Genomic DNA, 18,540 nt, shown 5'->3' with positions numbered 1-18,540 from the left:
AGGGTACTTATGAATATATACATTAATAAAACATGATTCAATTTAATTCAATCGTTTATTACCCACAACTACAAGAGAACAAGTAGTACAAGTGGAGTATAAGCATAATAAAAAAAAAAAAGAACATCAACAAACTCTAGCAATTAATTTCTACTTAGGAACAAAATGTGAAAGGTGATGTTCACGGCCAATATTACAAAATGTATCTGCAGGAGGATTTTTGTGTAGGTCACCGAGCTTTTGAGTTACATCTGTAACATAGAAATGTTTAACTAGATACCGATTTCTAGTCCACGGCGGCAGAGAAAGAAGAAATTTGCAAAATTTCAAATATGTAACTTTAATCTTTTTCAAATCGTTTAGCCTAGGAACAGAATGAACACCCGAAAAATGAAGTACAGAATGATCAGAAAAAGTCGAGAATAAACGCCCAAGAGCTCTTCTGCTATATTTTCCATGGTTTGCTGCAATTTTTGAATAACTGAACTGCAACAATCTGTTTACGGAAAAGAGCTAGAGAATTAGAAACAGTAATACCAAGCCACCGAAAGGAAGAGACAGAAAATACAGAAAATTCATTACATACCAGAGGAGTAGATGAAGACAGATTATAAGATAAGAATTCACACTTGTCAAGATTCAGAGATAAACCAATATTTAGGAAAGACTGAGAAACTAAAGAAACTATCACAGAAAGAGCAGATTTAGAACGACTAATAAACAGAACGTCATCAGCATAGGCAATGTGTGAAATATCAGCAGAACCAGAAAAATAAGCGCCTGAGATCCTTTCCAGAACAGTAGAAATACAAATTTTGAAAAAGGTTGGTGATAAAACACCTCCCTGCCTTACGCCTCGAAGCACTTTAATAGTTGTTTCTGGAGAAGATTTCAGGCGGAGGTAAGAATTAGAATACCAACCGTAGAAGGTAAATAACCAAAACATTAACGCCAGAAGAAGCCAAAGAAAAGAAAAGCTGCTTATGAACAACAGAATCAAAAGCCTTTCAAAGATCAAGTGTACAGAGATATGCGCCTTTACCCTTAGAAGAATTAGACAGTAGAATAGAAGAAAGGACACGATGAGCATGTTGGCACCCCACACCAGATCTGAAACCAAGTTGATTTTCACCAAAGAAAGAAATATTTTGAGTTAGACTAGGTAAAAGAACATACTCGAAGACCTTGATAATATTGTAAGAAGCAGAAATTGGACGGTAAGAAGAGCAATCTGTTGGCGATTTACCTCTTTTTAAAATTGAAGTCACGCTGCCACACAAAAAGCGTTCCGGGACGACAAAAGACGCCCGGCACATTTGAAACAAAAGTGTAAGATGTGACACAAGTTCAGCACATTGGGGAGTTAGATGCTTTTTAGAGATACCATCAGCATCAATAGCTTTCGACTTAAGATGATTCAAGGTATTTGTAACTTCACAACGCTATATAGGCAGAACAAAGCGCTGACTTAGAAATCTAGGGACTATTTTAACAAATCTAGAAATCTAAGTCGTTTTGCCAAACTTTCCATGAACAGAATAATTCAAAACGGAGAATATCTTCGAATAATGTGCATGCCAAGAACTTGGTGGAATAGCATCACAACTCACATCAGAATCGTCTGTTTTACTTGAATTAATTATTTTTCTCCATTCTTTAGGCGAAGATGGAAAATCAAGCCCATGGTATCGGACACTTTTTAGATACTTCTTGAATTCTAATTTAGTTTTTTGTTTAATAAAAAAAACATTACTGTTTTAAAAAAATAAGCAAACTAATTAATTTACAGAATCACAAGAAAAACTAATGACATATGATGTATACACTTTGATATAGAGTCTCAAAACATAAACGACGCAACAAAATATAACCGAACAAGATGTACCTAATTTCTCAAGATGTGACATAAGGACTTGATCATCCCAATTCATCAAAATTCTGACAACTCTTAGAGGTCCCACCAGGCTTATTGGTTTAGGAGGGAAAAATTCCATTTTGGCTTTCCAACGATAAATATACGAAACCAGACATTTTACCAGGTCTTTCTGGATGATTCCCCATAGTAAACATCTAAAAGGGAATTCCGGCCCTTGTTAACGAAAAATCGGGATTATGATGCCATATTTGGACCCAGATTATGACCAAGAAACAAACTTAAAAGTAAACAAATAAAAAGTAAAACTTTAAGAATTAAACTGAAAGTAAAAATTCTACGTTTCACGTAGCGCAACAGAATTTAGTTATCAAGCTCAAAATGACAAAATTTTGAGGCAATAAAATTTCTTCGTACATGAAAAGACAACGAGGCATAGTCCTGAATGAACCTGAACCAGGTAGACCTCGTTTAGGGTACTTGCTGAATATCCAGACCATACACATGTTCTTGATCTGAGTCAACCGGTTTCTCACTGTATTTCAGTATGTAATCGATGGGGGTATAATTTAATTAAATATTTAAGATATAGAGTTGGTGTTTTGCTTAGGTATTTAAAATAATGCTTTCTGTGGGGCTTGCTTTCCATAATTCTCTACTGTAGTTTCCATAATTATATTAATAAAGTACACTATTTTCATCATGTTTTTGTATATTTCAGTAGGATTAACACAACTTCACTTCTTGGGTATAGTCGGGATATTTAACAAGTACCTCGTTTTGCATCGGGAAGGGACGAATACACTAAGTTAGTGGCTATTTCTGTTCAAGATTCCACTTTTTGCCTTTTTTGTCAATAAGCTCTGTTTCTCTTTCAAGTTAATATCCAAACTGAATATTTAGTAACTTTATAAATTAGGCAAATACTAAAAAATATACCTACCAATTTGATTATAACATTTACTTACTTATCATCATCATACGAGGTTGTAAGAATAGCTGGAACTTTAAGTGATGAGGCATCTTTAAAGGGAGGTACATATGTGATCCCTTCTGCTTCTAATTCTTTGAGGTAATACTCGATAATCTCTTTTCCCTGTAAAAACTATATGTAAATATCAACAATATTAATGCTATTTAAAAGAAACGACAACAGGATTTAACAGAAATACTATTTAGGGAAAGGGCGAAATGTATTTTCTAGGATGGGGGCAGGAACTAGTCACATTATTGTTGTTAGTTTCTTTTGCCTGTTTTATTTTTTAAACCTACTGGTAATTAAATTAGGATATATATATATATATATATATATATATATATATATATATATATATATATATATATATATATATATATATATATATATATATATATATATATATATATATATATATATATATATATATATATATATATATATATATTCTCGAAAACGGCTGGATACTTTTTTCCTGAGAACGAGCACACTATGATTTCTGGCTTGAAAAAAAAAAAACTAGAGAGGTCATGACTATGGGAAAATTTGTATTTTTCCAAGGGGGAATCGTTGTTTTTGGGTTGTTTTTTGGCATCTATGACGCCAAGCAAAATTATACAAAATGACGAATGAATCCGAAAAGCTAAAGCGAAAGGCACGGATAAAAATGTCTGAGGTAATGATGGCCAATTAAGCCTAGAAGATCTCAGTTCTTGGATGACCCAGCACGTTCACAAGCCTTAGACGCCGTCTTATACCATTTAAACGAACCTGAAACCCCACCAACTGCTTCTGCAGTGCGTACCACTTCACGCGATTTGGCGTCTACCCTCAAGATACTCAAACGAATTGATCAAGTCTTTCAAGGTAAACGTTTATTCCTAAAATTTGACTATTCCTAGGAAATTAAGTTCATTTTCCGACTATTTCATATTTTCCTGGGGATGGGTGGGTACTTTGGACCGACCTCTAAGCCCCCCTCCTGTGTACAGTTTCGTATATTTTCAAATATAGATACGCTAAGTCTAAACCATTGCATAATTGCATTTAATTTTTTTGTAGATATATTCTTTGTTTTTGTAACATACCATTGTTCGGCATTTTTCTGTATATAATATTTCTTATATATATTTCTGGCGGATATTTCTTATATAATATTTCTGTATATAACTTATATAGGCCTAGTCAGTGAGTTATGTATATTTATAAGTAGTAGGTTAAATATGTCACTGAGTTATGGCCTTTGCAAAACAAAAGTGCTCCGTTTATCTGGCCTCCCCCAGGTCATTCAGTGTGTCCTCAGGTGGCGATAGGGGAACGCTCTACAGATATGTAGAGTACCTCCATAGAAGGCAAGGACCAAGGAGGGACCTTGTCCCTGGGGTCCATAATAGAATCTGGGGCACCCTTGCCCGGGGTCATAAATACAGGCGGAGGAGGAAGAAGGTCCCTCAAAAGGGCCCACTGGTTTGTCCACAAGTTCCATGAGTTGCAAACCTTCTCCCAGCAATGGGTTAAATTGCATGGTTATGCAGAACACCATCGCGGGAGGATCCTCTATAGGAGGACAACTGTGGCAGGGCGTAAGATCAAGATCTATGGACAACGGCCTCTGCACACGGCTGCCTCGACCTTTTCGGGGTACCTGCAAGACTGGGGGCCTTGCGGTCAACTCTATTCCCACTTGAGGAGTGGCGCCCCTCGAGGAAATTATAGCCTAGTAAACAACACAGCATTCGCACGGGATTCTGACTAATGGACAATTCTTCTGGGATTGGTATGTTTTGATGGGCGTCTTTGGGCTGAAAAACCTCTTCCTAGCTAATTTATTTATTACGGGTTGCCTCCCCGTAGTAGCATAATATTTGTAGGCATGACTATATAATGAGTCGGAGGTAATAGGCTTGAGATTGTCTGTGCAGGATTTCGACTCTTGTTGATAGAAGAGCATCGCCAAGTGCTGAAAACCATGTTGTGACCAAGATGGGCCCAGGATTGCACAAAGCCTCCATTCATGGAGGTCCCAGGGACTTCTTGCTGTCTGGTTCTAAGCCAGCTTAAGCACTTCGGTGTAGACTTGAGAAGATATGTGATCCCCGTCCTGCACTGGTATCCAGGATCATTGCTTATCCTGAGGCGAAAAAAATTTCAATGATTTAAAGAACATGAAAATTGGAACTTGGAATGTTACGACGTTAAAAAATGATTATCATAACAACATTTTGACTGATGAATTCAGACGATTCGAACTGGATTTATTAGGAGTTTCAGTAACTCATATCCCAGGGGTGAGAAGTATGAAATTAGGTGATATAGAATTTGTTTACTCAGGCAGGAAGGATAGATGGTATCCCAGCTTAGGTAAATTTGGTGTAGGAAAAGAAAACAGTAATGGATACAGACTTTTGCAATTTTGTAGGTATAACAATCTAGTTATAACCAATACGGTGTTTGGTCATAAAATGGCTCATAAGCTAACATGGTATTCACGTGATGGTAAGACAGTAAACCTTATTGATTATGTTATAGTAAACCGAAGACTGGCAGGATCAATACAAGATACTAGGGTATATAGGAGTGCTGTTATTGATGTTAAAAGTAAAGATCATCATCTAGTAGTGTCAAGGGTTAATTTAAAGCTGAAATAACGGAAGGGTAACTACCTCCCCGGAAGTTATGATGTTGGAAGACTCAAGGATGAGAATCTGAGAGAAACTTTCCAGGAACAGTTGAATACTATACTTAAGAGTTTAAAATTTGACAATGTGAAAGATGGTTGGAATAATTTTACAAAAACAATTTGTGAAGTTGCTGAATGTGTCTTAAGGAAGTAATCTAGAACTGCAGCTAAGAATATTAGTGAAAAAGCTCTATTTTTAATAAAAAGAAGTAAGGACTTGTACAAGAATTATCTGAGTGATAAAATTGTATGAAAACAAAAAAAATGTAAAGAGAGTGGAGAAAGCATTGAAATATGAACTAAGGGGGTGTGAAGTGGAGGCCATGGATAAAATTGCCAAGGATTTAGAAAATGCAGCTAGACGGCATGATAGTAAAATATTGTACTGGCACGTTAACAAATTGAGAGGTAGTAGTCAATCCGGACTTGTCCCAGTTAAAGATAGGAATGGGGTGGCAATTAGCGATAAGGAAAAAGCTAAAGCGAGATGGGCCGAACATTTTTAGAACTTACTTAACCGAGATAGAGTTGCAGGAAAAAATATAGAGGAAAATGAAAAAGTTTGTGATACCTTGGATGTTAAGGAAGTTTTATTTTGTGAGGAGGAATTAGCAACAGTACTGAAAGGATTAAAAAATAATAAGGCTCTAGGTGCTGATAAGGTGGTAAATGAGTTTCTTAAATATGGTGGCTCTGAGGTTAGAAATAAGTTATTGAAGATTATGAATATGATTTTTGAAAAAGGGGAAGTACCTAGCGATTTTAGGAAAACCCTAATTAAACCACTGTATAAGAAAGATGATAAGAGTGAGTGTGGTAATTATCCAGGCATTTGTCTAGTCTCTTTAGGTAGCAAATTTCTTAGTAATATGATACTTTTTAGACTGAGAGATGCCGTAGACAAAGTTTTAAGAGAAGAACATTGCGGTTTTAGAAAAGGTAGAGGATGTGTTGACCAAATTTTCACTCTTAGGTTAATAATTGAGAAGTGCCTAAGTTTTCAAACACCTTTGGTCCTCAGTTTTATAGATTATGAGCAAGCGTTCGATTCTGTTGATAGAGGAGCTTTAGTAAAGGTTTTATCCTTGTATGGTATACCAGACAAATACATTAAAGTGATTAGTGCTATGTACGAGAGTAACACTGCTGCAGTTAAGGTAGGAAATGAGGTTAGCAGCTGGTTTTGTATTAAATTAGGAGTTAAGCAGGGTTGTGTTCTATCCCCCTTTATAAGGATTAATTTGATGGACTTTGTCTTAAGGAACACAGGAAAGGCAATGGGAGACCACGGAATCAAATGGGGAGGAAAAAGTCTCCTGGACTTTAAGCATCCTAGAAGAAAGTTTGAGCAAAATGAATGAAGTTTGACAGGTTTTGCGAGTTCAGAGTGCAAGAATTGGTTTGAAAATTAATGTTAGGAAGACTAATTCACTAAGGCTAGGAATAAGTGAAGATGAAAAGGTGACGTTGGGTAATGAAAAGATTGATCAGGTGGGCAGCTTCACTTACCTTGGTAGTATTATTAGTAAAGATGGTGGGAGGAGTGAAGATGTTAAAAATAGAATAGCCAAGGCTCAGGGTGTTTTTTCACAGTTAAAAAAAAGTCTTGAATAATAAGAAGATAAGTCTGCTAACCAAGATTAGAATATTAGAAGCTACAGTGATGACAGTGGTCAAATATTGCTCTGAAGCATGGGCACTCCAAAAAGCGGATGAAGATTTGCTAGATATTTTCCAGGGAAATTGCTTAAGGATTGTTCTGGGTACCCGGCTGACTGACCTTATTTCAAACAATAGGCTATACGAAAAATGTGGTTCAATACAGCTTTCTAGGTCTATAATGAAAGAAAGGTTGAGGTGGTTAGGGCATGTTGTGCGGATGAAGGATGACAGATTGCCGACGATTGTTCTTTTCGACCAACCATCTAGGGCTAAACGGAAAGCAGGTCGTCCCCGTCTGGGGTGGGAGGACGTCACAAAGAAAGATTTAAAGGAAATGGGAACTTCGTGGGCGGGTGTAAAAAGGGAGGCTTTTAATAGATTCCGATGGAGGAGGAGCGTGCGTAGCTGTGTTGGTCTCAGGCGGCTTGGTGCTGCGATGAGTTGTTAGTAGTAGTAGTAGTAGTAGTAGTAGTAATGATGGACAAAAATAAAACACAACAAATTCTGAAGCAAGAAGACATGGGGCAACGAGCATACTAGCGAGTCACGAATGAAAATTATGCATATCGATATCTGCAGTTAGAAGACAAGCAACAGCAAGAATCACAATCCATCGCAAACCAAAATGATATACAAAGAAATTAGCGGTTAGACGAATATACTCTCTTTAAGAGAGCAATAATGGTATGTGTATTTATATATATATATATATATATATATATATATATATATATATATATATAAAAAAGTGCAGAAAACGACTCGATAATTTTTCACAAAATTTTAACAGTAACATTTTCTGACCTGAGCACGGAATCCCAAACAAAAATAATGTGCAACAAAATTTGTAAGTAGAAGACATCATAATGTTTTTTCATAATGTGTCTTAACTCTTTCTAGTTGAAATAGGTTTCTACTAGCCCTGATATTCATCGCATTATATCACCAAGACACCCCTCCTCCTCCCCGTGTCAGAACATAGCCATCAAAAAGCCTGAAATGAATAACCTTCTGGACCGGGTTATAGCTATAGACCACCTGTGGCTTATAGGGCTATGGCCATAGTCATATATCTATAGATTAATACCGAATAATTTTTATTTTCCGAGACTTTCTTGGGTGAAAAGATTGCGTATATTCTTCATCAAAATAAACCTTATAACTCTGTTCTACAAGATAGACGAGATGAACAATAACTGAAGAAGAGGTAAGTTCGGAGTTAGCTATCAAAATTATCATCGACGTCATTGCATGCTTTTCTTGGCAATGCCTTCATCGGGAAAATCACGAGTTCCTTTCACAACATTCCCACGCAATTACTCGTTCTGAAAAATACGTTATTTCTAATTTATTGATTATATTCCTATATCTTTTTTTCTTTTAAGAGGCTTCTTTTGTTAAAGCCAATAAAAGTGGAAAAGAAGTAAATAACTAACAAAACATGGCTGCTGACATGCAGTCTGATCACAAAATGTTACATAGTGAACATCCAAAAGTGAAAAAACAAAAGGCTGACAACCCCAATCTCTTCTCAAAAACGGAACATAATCTGCACTTTAGTACAAAAAAAGGAGAAAAATAATGTGGATTGACAGTTTGTTATACATATGTTGATTTTTGTTCCTTAAAGTCTCAATAATTTTTGATTTGCCAAAGTTAAAAACCTGAAAACCTTTAAAATGTATTTTGTTTTCAGTTAAGGACTTTCAGTAAAGTGTAATTTCTATTCATTTTGTGTTTCATTTAATCATTGATGGTGATTTTTTGTAGTTTTATGTCTGGAAGATTATTTGACTTTATTTTCGAAAAAGGAGTGAAACACCTCAAAACTCAAACAATCTTATTAAAAATCGCACCGTCAGATCCAGCGCACCAGAGACACAAAACTCCCATCCAAACAAATATAGAATAAGTATTTTTTTGCCAAAAAAAGAATCACGGATGCGTGTTTATTTTCGTTTTTTTACCTAAGGGCAGTCGTACCAAACCCAGGGTCCTAAAATATCGGGAGAGTGCTCATAAAAACGTAAATTGAAAATTCTAGTGCCCTTTTTCAGCCACCAAAAAGATTGAAGGGAAATTATCCCCCTTTCTATGCCAATTATTTCCCCAGCCATTTGATAAAAATTTTGAGATAGCCATTTTGTTCATCATAGTTGAAAGATCCAATAACCATGCCTCTGGAGATAACGTGACCCTCCGCAGGTCCTGGGGAAAGAGCTGTAAGTTATGAAATTCGCCCATTAGTTACGTATAATGTTTGTTATTGGGAGGTATGCATATATTTTTCAGGGGGGGGGGATTTTATGCAGTGGGATTTTCCGATGGGTGAATTCCATAAGGAGAGAAGTTTCCAAGGGTGAACTTTCCAAGAGAAATTTCACACTGGGCGAATTTTCCAGAATTGCTATACAAGATTCTTTTTATTTTTCTTACTTTCTCTCTGCTGAATCAATTCTACATGTGTGAATTTTCCGGGAGAATTGTCCACGGAAATTTTTTTGCGGGGAGATTTTTTCATGGGAATTTTCCAAGGAAAAATTCTCCATGGGAGAACTTCCCGCAGGAGCAACTTTTCACTGGGGAGGGGGTAAATATTTCCGGGAAAATTTTCCACGAAGAGGAGAATTTCGGCATCATTTAAAAACAACCAGGAATTAAAGTCTTTTCAAATGAAACTATGCTAAGGAGAATTTGTCAGGCTGAGTCATCCACAAAAAATTTTGCAGTGGAATTTTCAGCGAAGATGGAATAATCCAGGGGGACTTATTGGGGGGGGGGAGTATTTTACGTGTGAGGGATTTTAAATGGAGACATTTTTGGTGCAAGGAGGAAATTTTTTGTGGGAGGAGGAATTTTTCTCGCGTGAAGGAAACTCTCCATGGAGGGGGAACCGGATATCCCGGCATTATTTGAAAAAAAATCAAAATTACATGGATAAAAGTTTTTTTTTCGATTGAAAATAAAGAGTAACATTAAAACTTAAAAACGATCAGAAAGTATTCCGTATGTGAGAGGGGTTGCCGTCTCCTCAATACCTTGCTCTTCACCCCAATGTTTGACTTGTCCCAACCCGTTAAGGACGACTCCTGAAACACAAGTCATTTAATTAGGGTAAGAAGTTGCTCCTTACTTCCTGGTGATATTTTTTTTTCCTTTTTTTTTTTAATTGAACATTCTAAAGGCCTTAGCATTAGCACGCTTTACTGATAAAAATTGTACATCGGACACTGTTTTTTTTTTTACTGGTCATAACACCAAAAATTTTTGCCAGCCATAAAAGAAAATAATGTCACAGGGCTAATCAAAGTTTAAAAATAAGATTGATACTATCCCCTTCCCAAACCCTCTAAACGGCTTGAGTTTAGCATACGTTTTAAAATAATATGTATTTTGAACAAAGCGGTTTATTTACAAGATTAAATGTAAAAAACAAGCTTTTTAACTGTAAGTGAAGAGCAAGAATAAAGCTCATAATTTTCAAGAATTTTAAATTTGTGTTTTTTGGGTCGTCATTTAGGCATATTATTGTGAAACCTACTTTTGTTTATAAGTGTTTTTTCTACTAATGAGGCGACTTGAGAGCATGCAGCCTTTTATACTGGTACATTATGTCACTGTAATATTATGATGTAAGCTTTACATCATACACATGACACCATAGATACCAAAAAATTTTTAATGCGATCAACCCTAAAAAAAAATAATCCCAGTTTGAGTAAATCCAAAGTTGCAACCTATCTAAACTATCTTTTCAAGCTGTTAAATTAAAAAAAAAAAAAAAACGAGTTTTTAACTGAAAGTATGGAGCAACATTAAAACTCATAACAAACAGAAATTATTCCTTATATGAAGGGGTTACCCCATTCCTCAATACCTTGCTCTTTATGTTAAAACTTTTTACGAATAATATTCAACTGAATAGCCTATAATCATCTTCAAGTTAGACAGCTTAGCCACAAAAATACCCTTTCAGTTTCTGAAGGTTAAAACTTTTATAAAAAAAAACACGAAACTTTAAAAAAAAAAGAAAAAAATTCTAGTTTAGGTACTTTTTGCTATATTGGAAAGGGGTTACGTTATGAAAATGAAACTTTCAGTAATGAGTACAGGGCCAAAAACATACCTTGTTAACCCTCTTATGATCTCTAAGTCTTAGAAATCTGCCTACTTGACAGGTCTATTATACCTACTGGAATTTTGAAAAAACTATTTTATACTTTAATTTTCTTTTTTTAGTTTCTTTTTCTTTGGTTTAATTCTTGAAAATACGATTCCTGTTAATTGAGTAGAACTTTAAGCCATAACAATGGGTTTTTCTAAATTTAAGAAATCTATTTGCAGATCTTTGAAATCTCGCAAATTGGGATTGAGTATAAAGCAATGAAGCTGAAAAGGGTTTTCTTGTACTTTATTAAAGCAAAGGATCTATTTTGCAAGGTTTCACTTTCCCAACACAAAGATTTTCAAAGGTCAATGCCCTGTAGAGGGAGAAGGAATGGAGATAGGTACTTCAAAATCCCTTCCCATGACATATTTTATTCTGTAGGTCCCTTCCTGAAATTTTATTTTCCTAACCTAAATTCTTTCCAAGATAGCAAAAAGCAGCTAAACTAGAATTTTACCCTTTTTTGTTGAAAAAATATACAAATATGTGAAAGGATTCAGGAGGCAGACTTACTTTGGCAATGCTTTGTGAATATTGCTTGACTGCAATTTTTTCAACGATGGACTCAAAACCAAAAAATGACTTGACATCAAGACTGGCTGCTTGCTCAAAACACGTCCAATTTGAATTATCAGGATGCACCTGCAAATAAACCATCCCAAAATTTAAGCAAATTCTACGTAAAACTTTGGATTCGCAACCCAGCTCTTAAAGAGGAAGTAAGACTACTTAAAATTTGCTTTTCTTAGTTAACCAAGGTAGGAAAAACGACATAAACACTATATAACCCTTGTCTCTACAGAAATGTTTTTATCATTAAGTGTCAAAATCAAGGATGTAATAACATCAAACTCCGTCGAGACACTTTTCAAACGTTCATTGTTTAGCAGTCAACCTTCCGCTTTTCCGGTTTTTTTTTCAATAGATCTTTTATTTCTTCATATTCCGTTAGAATTCAAAATTAATTTCTTAAATTTTCTCTGTAGCTTTCTTTGAATTTTTATTATTTTACATGACAAGAAATCCTTCATTTATTTTTTGTTTCTGAACTCTTCTCCACACTGAAAACAAAACAGCAGAGGTCTCGCTAAAAAAAACACAATATTTTCTAATTCCTTAAAGAAAAGTTTCTTCGTAACAATATAGACTAAATGAAAATCATAGGAAATGCTCTGGCGCTGCCTATGGTAAAGAGTCATGAATATACATAATGAAGATCCTATTAATTATTATTTATCTATATTTTCCCAGAGATATTTCACATGAAAGGGGCGGTCGTAGAAACTTTAAAGGATCCTCATTCGATTGGAAACTGAAAGTTCTAGTACCTATTTAAAAGTCAAAAGTACATGGAGGGCAAAAAACCACCACCACCACCCCCACGCGCCATTTCATCTAATGACATCAGACCAATATTTTGAGGTAGCCATGATGTTGAAAATAATTATGCCTCTGGGGTTGACATAGCCCTCCACAGCCCCCGTAGCCAAGGCTGTATGATATACAGGTTGTCCATTGTTGACATATAATATTTTTTTATACAGAAAAGGGAGCCAATTTGATCGTGGGTTTCAAAAAAGTTTAGGGTATTAAGATGAAACCTTAAGAAAATGCCGAGAGAAATGTCAAACACAATCAAAACACGCTATGTGCATGCTGGTTATCAAAAGGAATGGTCAGGGATATTTAAGTAACAGATAAGGGTATTAAGCTGAAGCTTTCAAAGTATGTTGACAGGTTATGAACAGTTATATGGAAACCAGCCCCCTTTACCGTTTCAGGTGCCCCCTCTTTTCAATTTTGATCAAAATTTTGAAGAAGGCGTTTTGTTCGAACTTGTCTAACGACTTGCCCCACATCCAAGGGCAAGGATTGTAAATTATGTAATTTTCTCATTGTTTACATGAAGGATATATCATTGAAAGGGGGGGGAATGTTTGATCCTGGCTTTTTTTATTTAATTCAAATGAAATCAGTCCCATTACATTTTTTGATTTTATATTATTTCCAAATATATCGGTCACCTTTCTGACAGTGCACCCTCCTACTGAAGATTCAAAATACAGCCAAATGAATACACAAAAAACCAAATGAAGGGATTAAAACAATGGAATTCTTACCTTATAATATGCAGCATATATATATAGGCTATCTATGAATTAGATTAATTTGCTTCCTTTTATTGTTATCCCCTTTTGAAATAATTTCAAACCAAATTTATAATCAGAATTCTATTGTTCTCATTCAGTGGAAACTAAATTTAATCAACTCCAAAACCATTTCAACACAGAACTTACGACCTATCATAAAATCATTCAAAGGAAAGATACATTATTTGGCCATATCTGGAACCATAAGTACGGGGGTTGCATTGTCAGGAGACACCTTTCCATATTGTTAGTTTTTTTTTTAAAAAAATAGCGGTACAGATGCGTTATATGGTCACTTCTAAAAAGTCAAGTTTGGTTAATGCTAATGAAACAAAATAAAATAGGATGAATATATAATAGTTTATAAACAAATTTGGGCTATATATTTGCGCATTAGGGAATGGGGGGTAAGCATACCATATCTTAAATACATAACCTAACCTAGCCTAGGTACCTTCTTCTCCCACCCCCCTAAACCCCAAAAAACAACAGTTTAAATATCGTAAACGCAGTGAAAAACACGCTTTGCATTGCATTTCTCTATAGCGGTCTCTTGCAATTAACCCGTCTGGTGGGTTTTTCGTGACTGGCTTCCTTGTACAATATATAAAAGTGACCATATAACGCACCAGTACCAAAATAGCTTAGAAATATTTTGATGTTTTTAGGCATTGATGCTGACAGTTTTATGGATACTAACGTTAGTTTAGTGTGAAAGGTTTATTTACAAAATACAATTTCTGGATGACAATTAACGAAGATGAATAAATAAAATAAACATCACCAGAACTTAAATCTTCATCTCCACTCCACATTTATTATTTTTGAATAGTTTGCTCATAACGATTATGATGATTTTAGACATTAATCCTGATATTTTTATGGATTTGAGCGTTAGCCTACCATAAAATAACTTGTTTAAGCACGAAAGCTCAAAGCAACAAAATGGAACTTCCAGATGAGCAGTTAGTAAATTTTGAAGATTACTTAATAAACTTTCCCCAGAAAGTCTTTCACGCTGTCTATATTGCGAATATAAATCATCTTCCTCTCCATTCTATACTTTACTCTCTATATTATACTCCATTCTATACTATAATATATACTCTCCATTCACGACTAATCTTTCTCTCCATTCTATACTTCCTCGCCATTCTACACTTTACTATCTATACTATACTACACTCTATACTATAATAAATACTGTCCATTCATGACTGATCTTCCTAACTATTCTATACTTCACTATCTATACTATACCCCATTATACACTCCATTCTATACTATTATATATTTTCTCCATTCATGACTGATCTTCCTCTCCATTCTATACTTTTTTATTCTTGAATAATTTAGTTATATTGATTGCAATAACTTTAAGTAATGACTCTGATAGTTTTATAGATTTCTTATGTTAGCCTAGTATGGACGAACTTGTTCAAGTTCAAGAGGCCCAAAGCAAAAAATAGAATTTCTTATGAGCAGTTGATAGCTTTTGCAGATAAATTAATAAACTTTTGCTAGAAAGCCTTTCGCACCGTCTTTTTGTACCACAAAATCATCATCAGGGTTTGAATATGCATCTCCATTCCATATTTCTAATTTCTATTATTTTGTTTACGTGAAATGATGATTTTAGAAAAATGGTCCCAATAGTTTTATAGATATTTTATGTTGGCTTAGTGTGGAAGGGCGGAATTTTTGGATGAACAGTTAATATATTTTGAAGATAAATTGATAAGCATTCCCCAGAAAACCGTTCACGCCGTCTTCTGGTCATCAGAGTTGGAATCTACATCCTTATTCCGAATTGTTGAACAGCTTCCTTATAAGGATTGTGATGGTTTTAAACAATGATCCGGACAGGTTTATGAATTTCTACGTTAGTCTAGTAAAAAAAGGACATGTCCAAGCTGCTTTCAATTTTCACACTATGTGGAGTAAATCTGCAGATTTCAGTTTTATTTTGAAATTTTATAAATTGCTCATTCAGAAATTCTATTTTGGGGCTGCTACGTTGATCTTTCAATAACGTAACATCAACTGTTACATCATATAAAATTCTATGAGCAGTTTGAGTCTACTTTGCGCTACCTAAGCTAGGACCAAAATTCCAAAATGCAACACAGACTCTTAAGTTATGCCTGCATAAAAGGTTCTACAGCCGTGATTCCAAAAGTGGGGCGTATGTCCCACTGCCCCACAGGTGTAGCATCACAACATTTTGTTAGATCATGTGCAGGAAGGGCAACCTCTGGCTGACTATAATCTATAGTCCTAATTGAATTTTTTTATGTGATTGACGTCACATTCATATGCATATAAAGAGAGGGCAAAATAAATGATAGTACTACAATAACGTCAGTTGTATACAGACAAAAACTTTCAATAGTACAAAAAAAGCCTAGCGGACGACTCATAAAGATACCAAGTTAATGGACTTCTAAGCTTCCTTCAAATGAATACACGTAACATTTTGAATAACAAAATTTTATTATCACAAGGGAGGGAGGCTTCAGGATGTTAGAAATACCTAGCTAGGGCATGGTCTTAAATTGGTTAGGAACCACTGTTCTACAGGATAGTACGAAACCAAATCAAAGGCTGAGCTAGAAAAAACGAACTGGATTTTTATTTTCGGGACAAAAGGGCATTCAGGTATAGAGGCTCAGACGTGAAATACAACGTCTTCTCTCTATTCTCGTCATACACAGAGTAGACGAAATCCTTGTGTATTTGGGCTGGAACTTATACGTTCAGGACTTTCTACAATTTATAAAGGTAATAAGCTAAGTTTGAAGTTGGTAAATTTAAGAATTTATTGTTTCACTATGGTAATTCTAACAATTTATTAAAGCTTAATAATTTAAAAAATTTAGATGATGGTCGCTTATTCAATGGAATATTTAAAATTATTTTATAGTCGTTACAACATTTGTGCCATTGTGTTTATTTCTATCTTGAGAGGCAGACGAAGAAATTACATGGTATATTGTTTTGTTTCCTATTAGCTGGCTTAAACTTTCCCCTTTTTCATTCTGTGTTTAATTTCACTTAATTCAGTTAATTTACATTGGGTTTTAGTATGGTCAAAGGTTCCTGGGATAAGCTAACGTCCTTGGGTCCATGGCATGATTTATCTTTCAGCGAAATACAAAAAAAAACGTTCATACGGTTCATACTAGACATAAAAACAGAAATAAAGACAAAAGAGTAAAAATCCAACAAATACGTAAATTACTTACAGAATAGACACAAGTTTCTTTAATTATTAGTCTGTTAGAGAAACTTTCATTGTAGGTTTCAATATGCAGAGTTCTTTTCCTTCTATCCAAGGTATTTTTCTGCCGAAAGTTGACATAGTCTACACCAGTTAGCTAAAAGTAAATACAACGTTATACAACGTAATACAACGTTAATTTCAAAAGCAAGCAACAAATACTTGTTGCAAGAAAAAGAGCCAATTGTGAGACAGAGAAATTTCGAATACAAATGAAGCCCTCTCAGTTGATACCGCTGCCTAGTATGGAACCTAATGGGAAATGTTAAAGATACTACATATTTACTGAAAGAAACACATTTGAAAAAAAGGAAAAATTCACAAACATTATACAATATACTCACTTTGCTTGAAATTTCTTGACAAAGAATTTAAAAGGGTTTGCATATTTTTTGAATGTCCGTACTTCGATAAATTAAGAGTAATCCATAGTCTTATAGACAACATAGTCCTTGTTGTAAGCAAGGCTTACAACAAGATTAACAGTGGTTCTTATGATAGGTCATGCAAAACTGATATTCTGAATTACTTTTGACTCTGTTCAAGAATCTATAAAAAATATTACATGCCAATTAAAATCTGATGCAACAAACTTCAGCTTAAGTATAGTGCCAGAGTTTTTTTTTTAATCCAAATAGGTTAACCGTTCTTTGGTTCTTGGTGTCCCTGGGAGGGTGGTGGGGGTTTACCTTGACATTTCAAATAAAAATCTCCCATAAAACACTAGTAATTCTTCTTTGAAAGTCTCAACTTTTCCAATTTTTTTTCTGTGCTTTAGAAAACATTTCAAAACGTTTTTCTCTTAATACCTAACATTAATAGGATTAATTTTGAGAAGATAAATTAGTTACATTACTAAAAGAATTAAAAATAATAAGAACTCAGGTTCTGATAGTATGGTAAATGAGTTTCTTAAATACGGTGGCTATGAGGTTGGAAATAAGTTACTGAAGATTATGAATGTTATTTTTGAAAAAGGGAAAGTACCTAGCGATTTTAGGAAACCCCTAATCATACCCCTGTATAAGCAAGGTGATAAGAGTGAGTGAGGATATCATAGAGGCATTAGCCTGGTTTCTGTAGGTAGCAAATCACTTACTATGATGATACTTTTTAGACTTAGAGATGCTGTAGACAAAGTTTTAAGAGAAGAGCAGAGCAGTTTTAGGAAGGGTAGAGGATGTGTCGACCAAATTAACACTCTTAGGTTAATAATTGAGAAGTACCAGAGTAATTAAACCTCTTTAGACCTCAGTTTTATAGATTATTAAATATAAAAAAAAACAAGTTTTTACAACTGAAAGTAAAGAGCAATATTAAAACATAAAAAGAACAGAAATTATTACGTATATGAGGGGGTTCGCCTCCTAGTCAATACCTCGACCCTTACGATAAAGTTCGAGTTTTGTTCGAATCACAGATCCCTGAATCACAAAGGCCGTTTAATTAGAATATATAGCTCTTTTGAAAGAACTAAAAAAAAAACTTTAGCGTAAAGACCGAAGTATTGACTAGGGGGCGAACCCCCTCATATACGTAATAATTTCTGATAGTTTTAAGTTTTAATGTTGCTCCTTATTTTCAGTTGAAAAAACTTATTTTTTCTTATTTAATTTCTGATCGTTTTTAAATAATGCTGGGAAATCCGGTGCCCCCTTCCCATATATGTCCTTTCCCCAAAGGAAACATCCTCCCACGTAACCACGTAACTATATAAATAAAATCAGAATCAAAAGGAATATAAAAATAGA

The 18,540-nt window shown here is 34.7% G+C and overlaps 1 protein-coding gene across 3 annotated transcripts in view; it reads right to left on the bottom strand.

Moving 5' to 3' along the window:
* The window catches only part of retm (real-time), a 126,855-nt gene that overhangs the window by 81,155 nt on the left and 27,160 nt on the right, over nt 1–18,540 (bottom strand). For all 3 annotated transcript variants that reach the window (XM_089088275.1, XM_089088284.1, XM_089088292.1), the window contains exons 3-5: nt 16,755–16,886; nt 11,873–12,001; nt 2,842–2,969 (exon numbers count right to left, since the gene is read on the bottom strand). In XM_089088275.1, the coding sequence (XP_088944401.1) occupies nt 2,842–2,969; nt 11,873–12,001; nt 16,755–16,886 (389 nt within the window). The remainder of the gene's footprint in view (nt 1–2,841; nt 2,970–11,872; nt 12,002–16,754; nt 16,887–18,540) is intronic.

The sequence above is a fragment of the Artemia sp. Qi Xiang Cuo genome, chromosome 1 (genome assembly GCF_049724085.1).
Source record: "Artemia sp. Qi Xiang Cuo chromosome 1, ASM4972408v1, whole genome shotgun sequence".
In the NCBI taxonomy this organism is placed as follows: Eukaryota; Metazoa; Arthropoda; class Branchiopoda; order Anostraca; family Artemiidae; genus Artemia; species Artemia sp. Qi Xiang Cuo.
The sequence above is the reverse complement of the archived record's forward strand: the minus strand, read 5'-3'. Positions and strand labels throughout refer to the sequence as shown.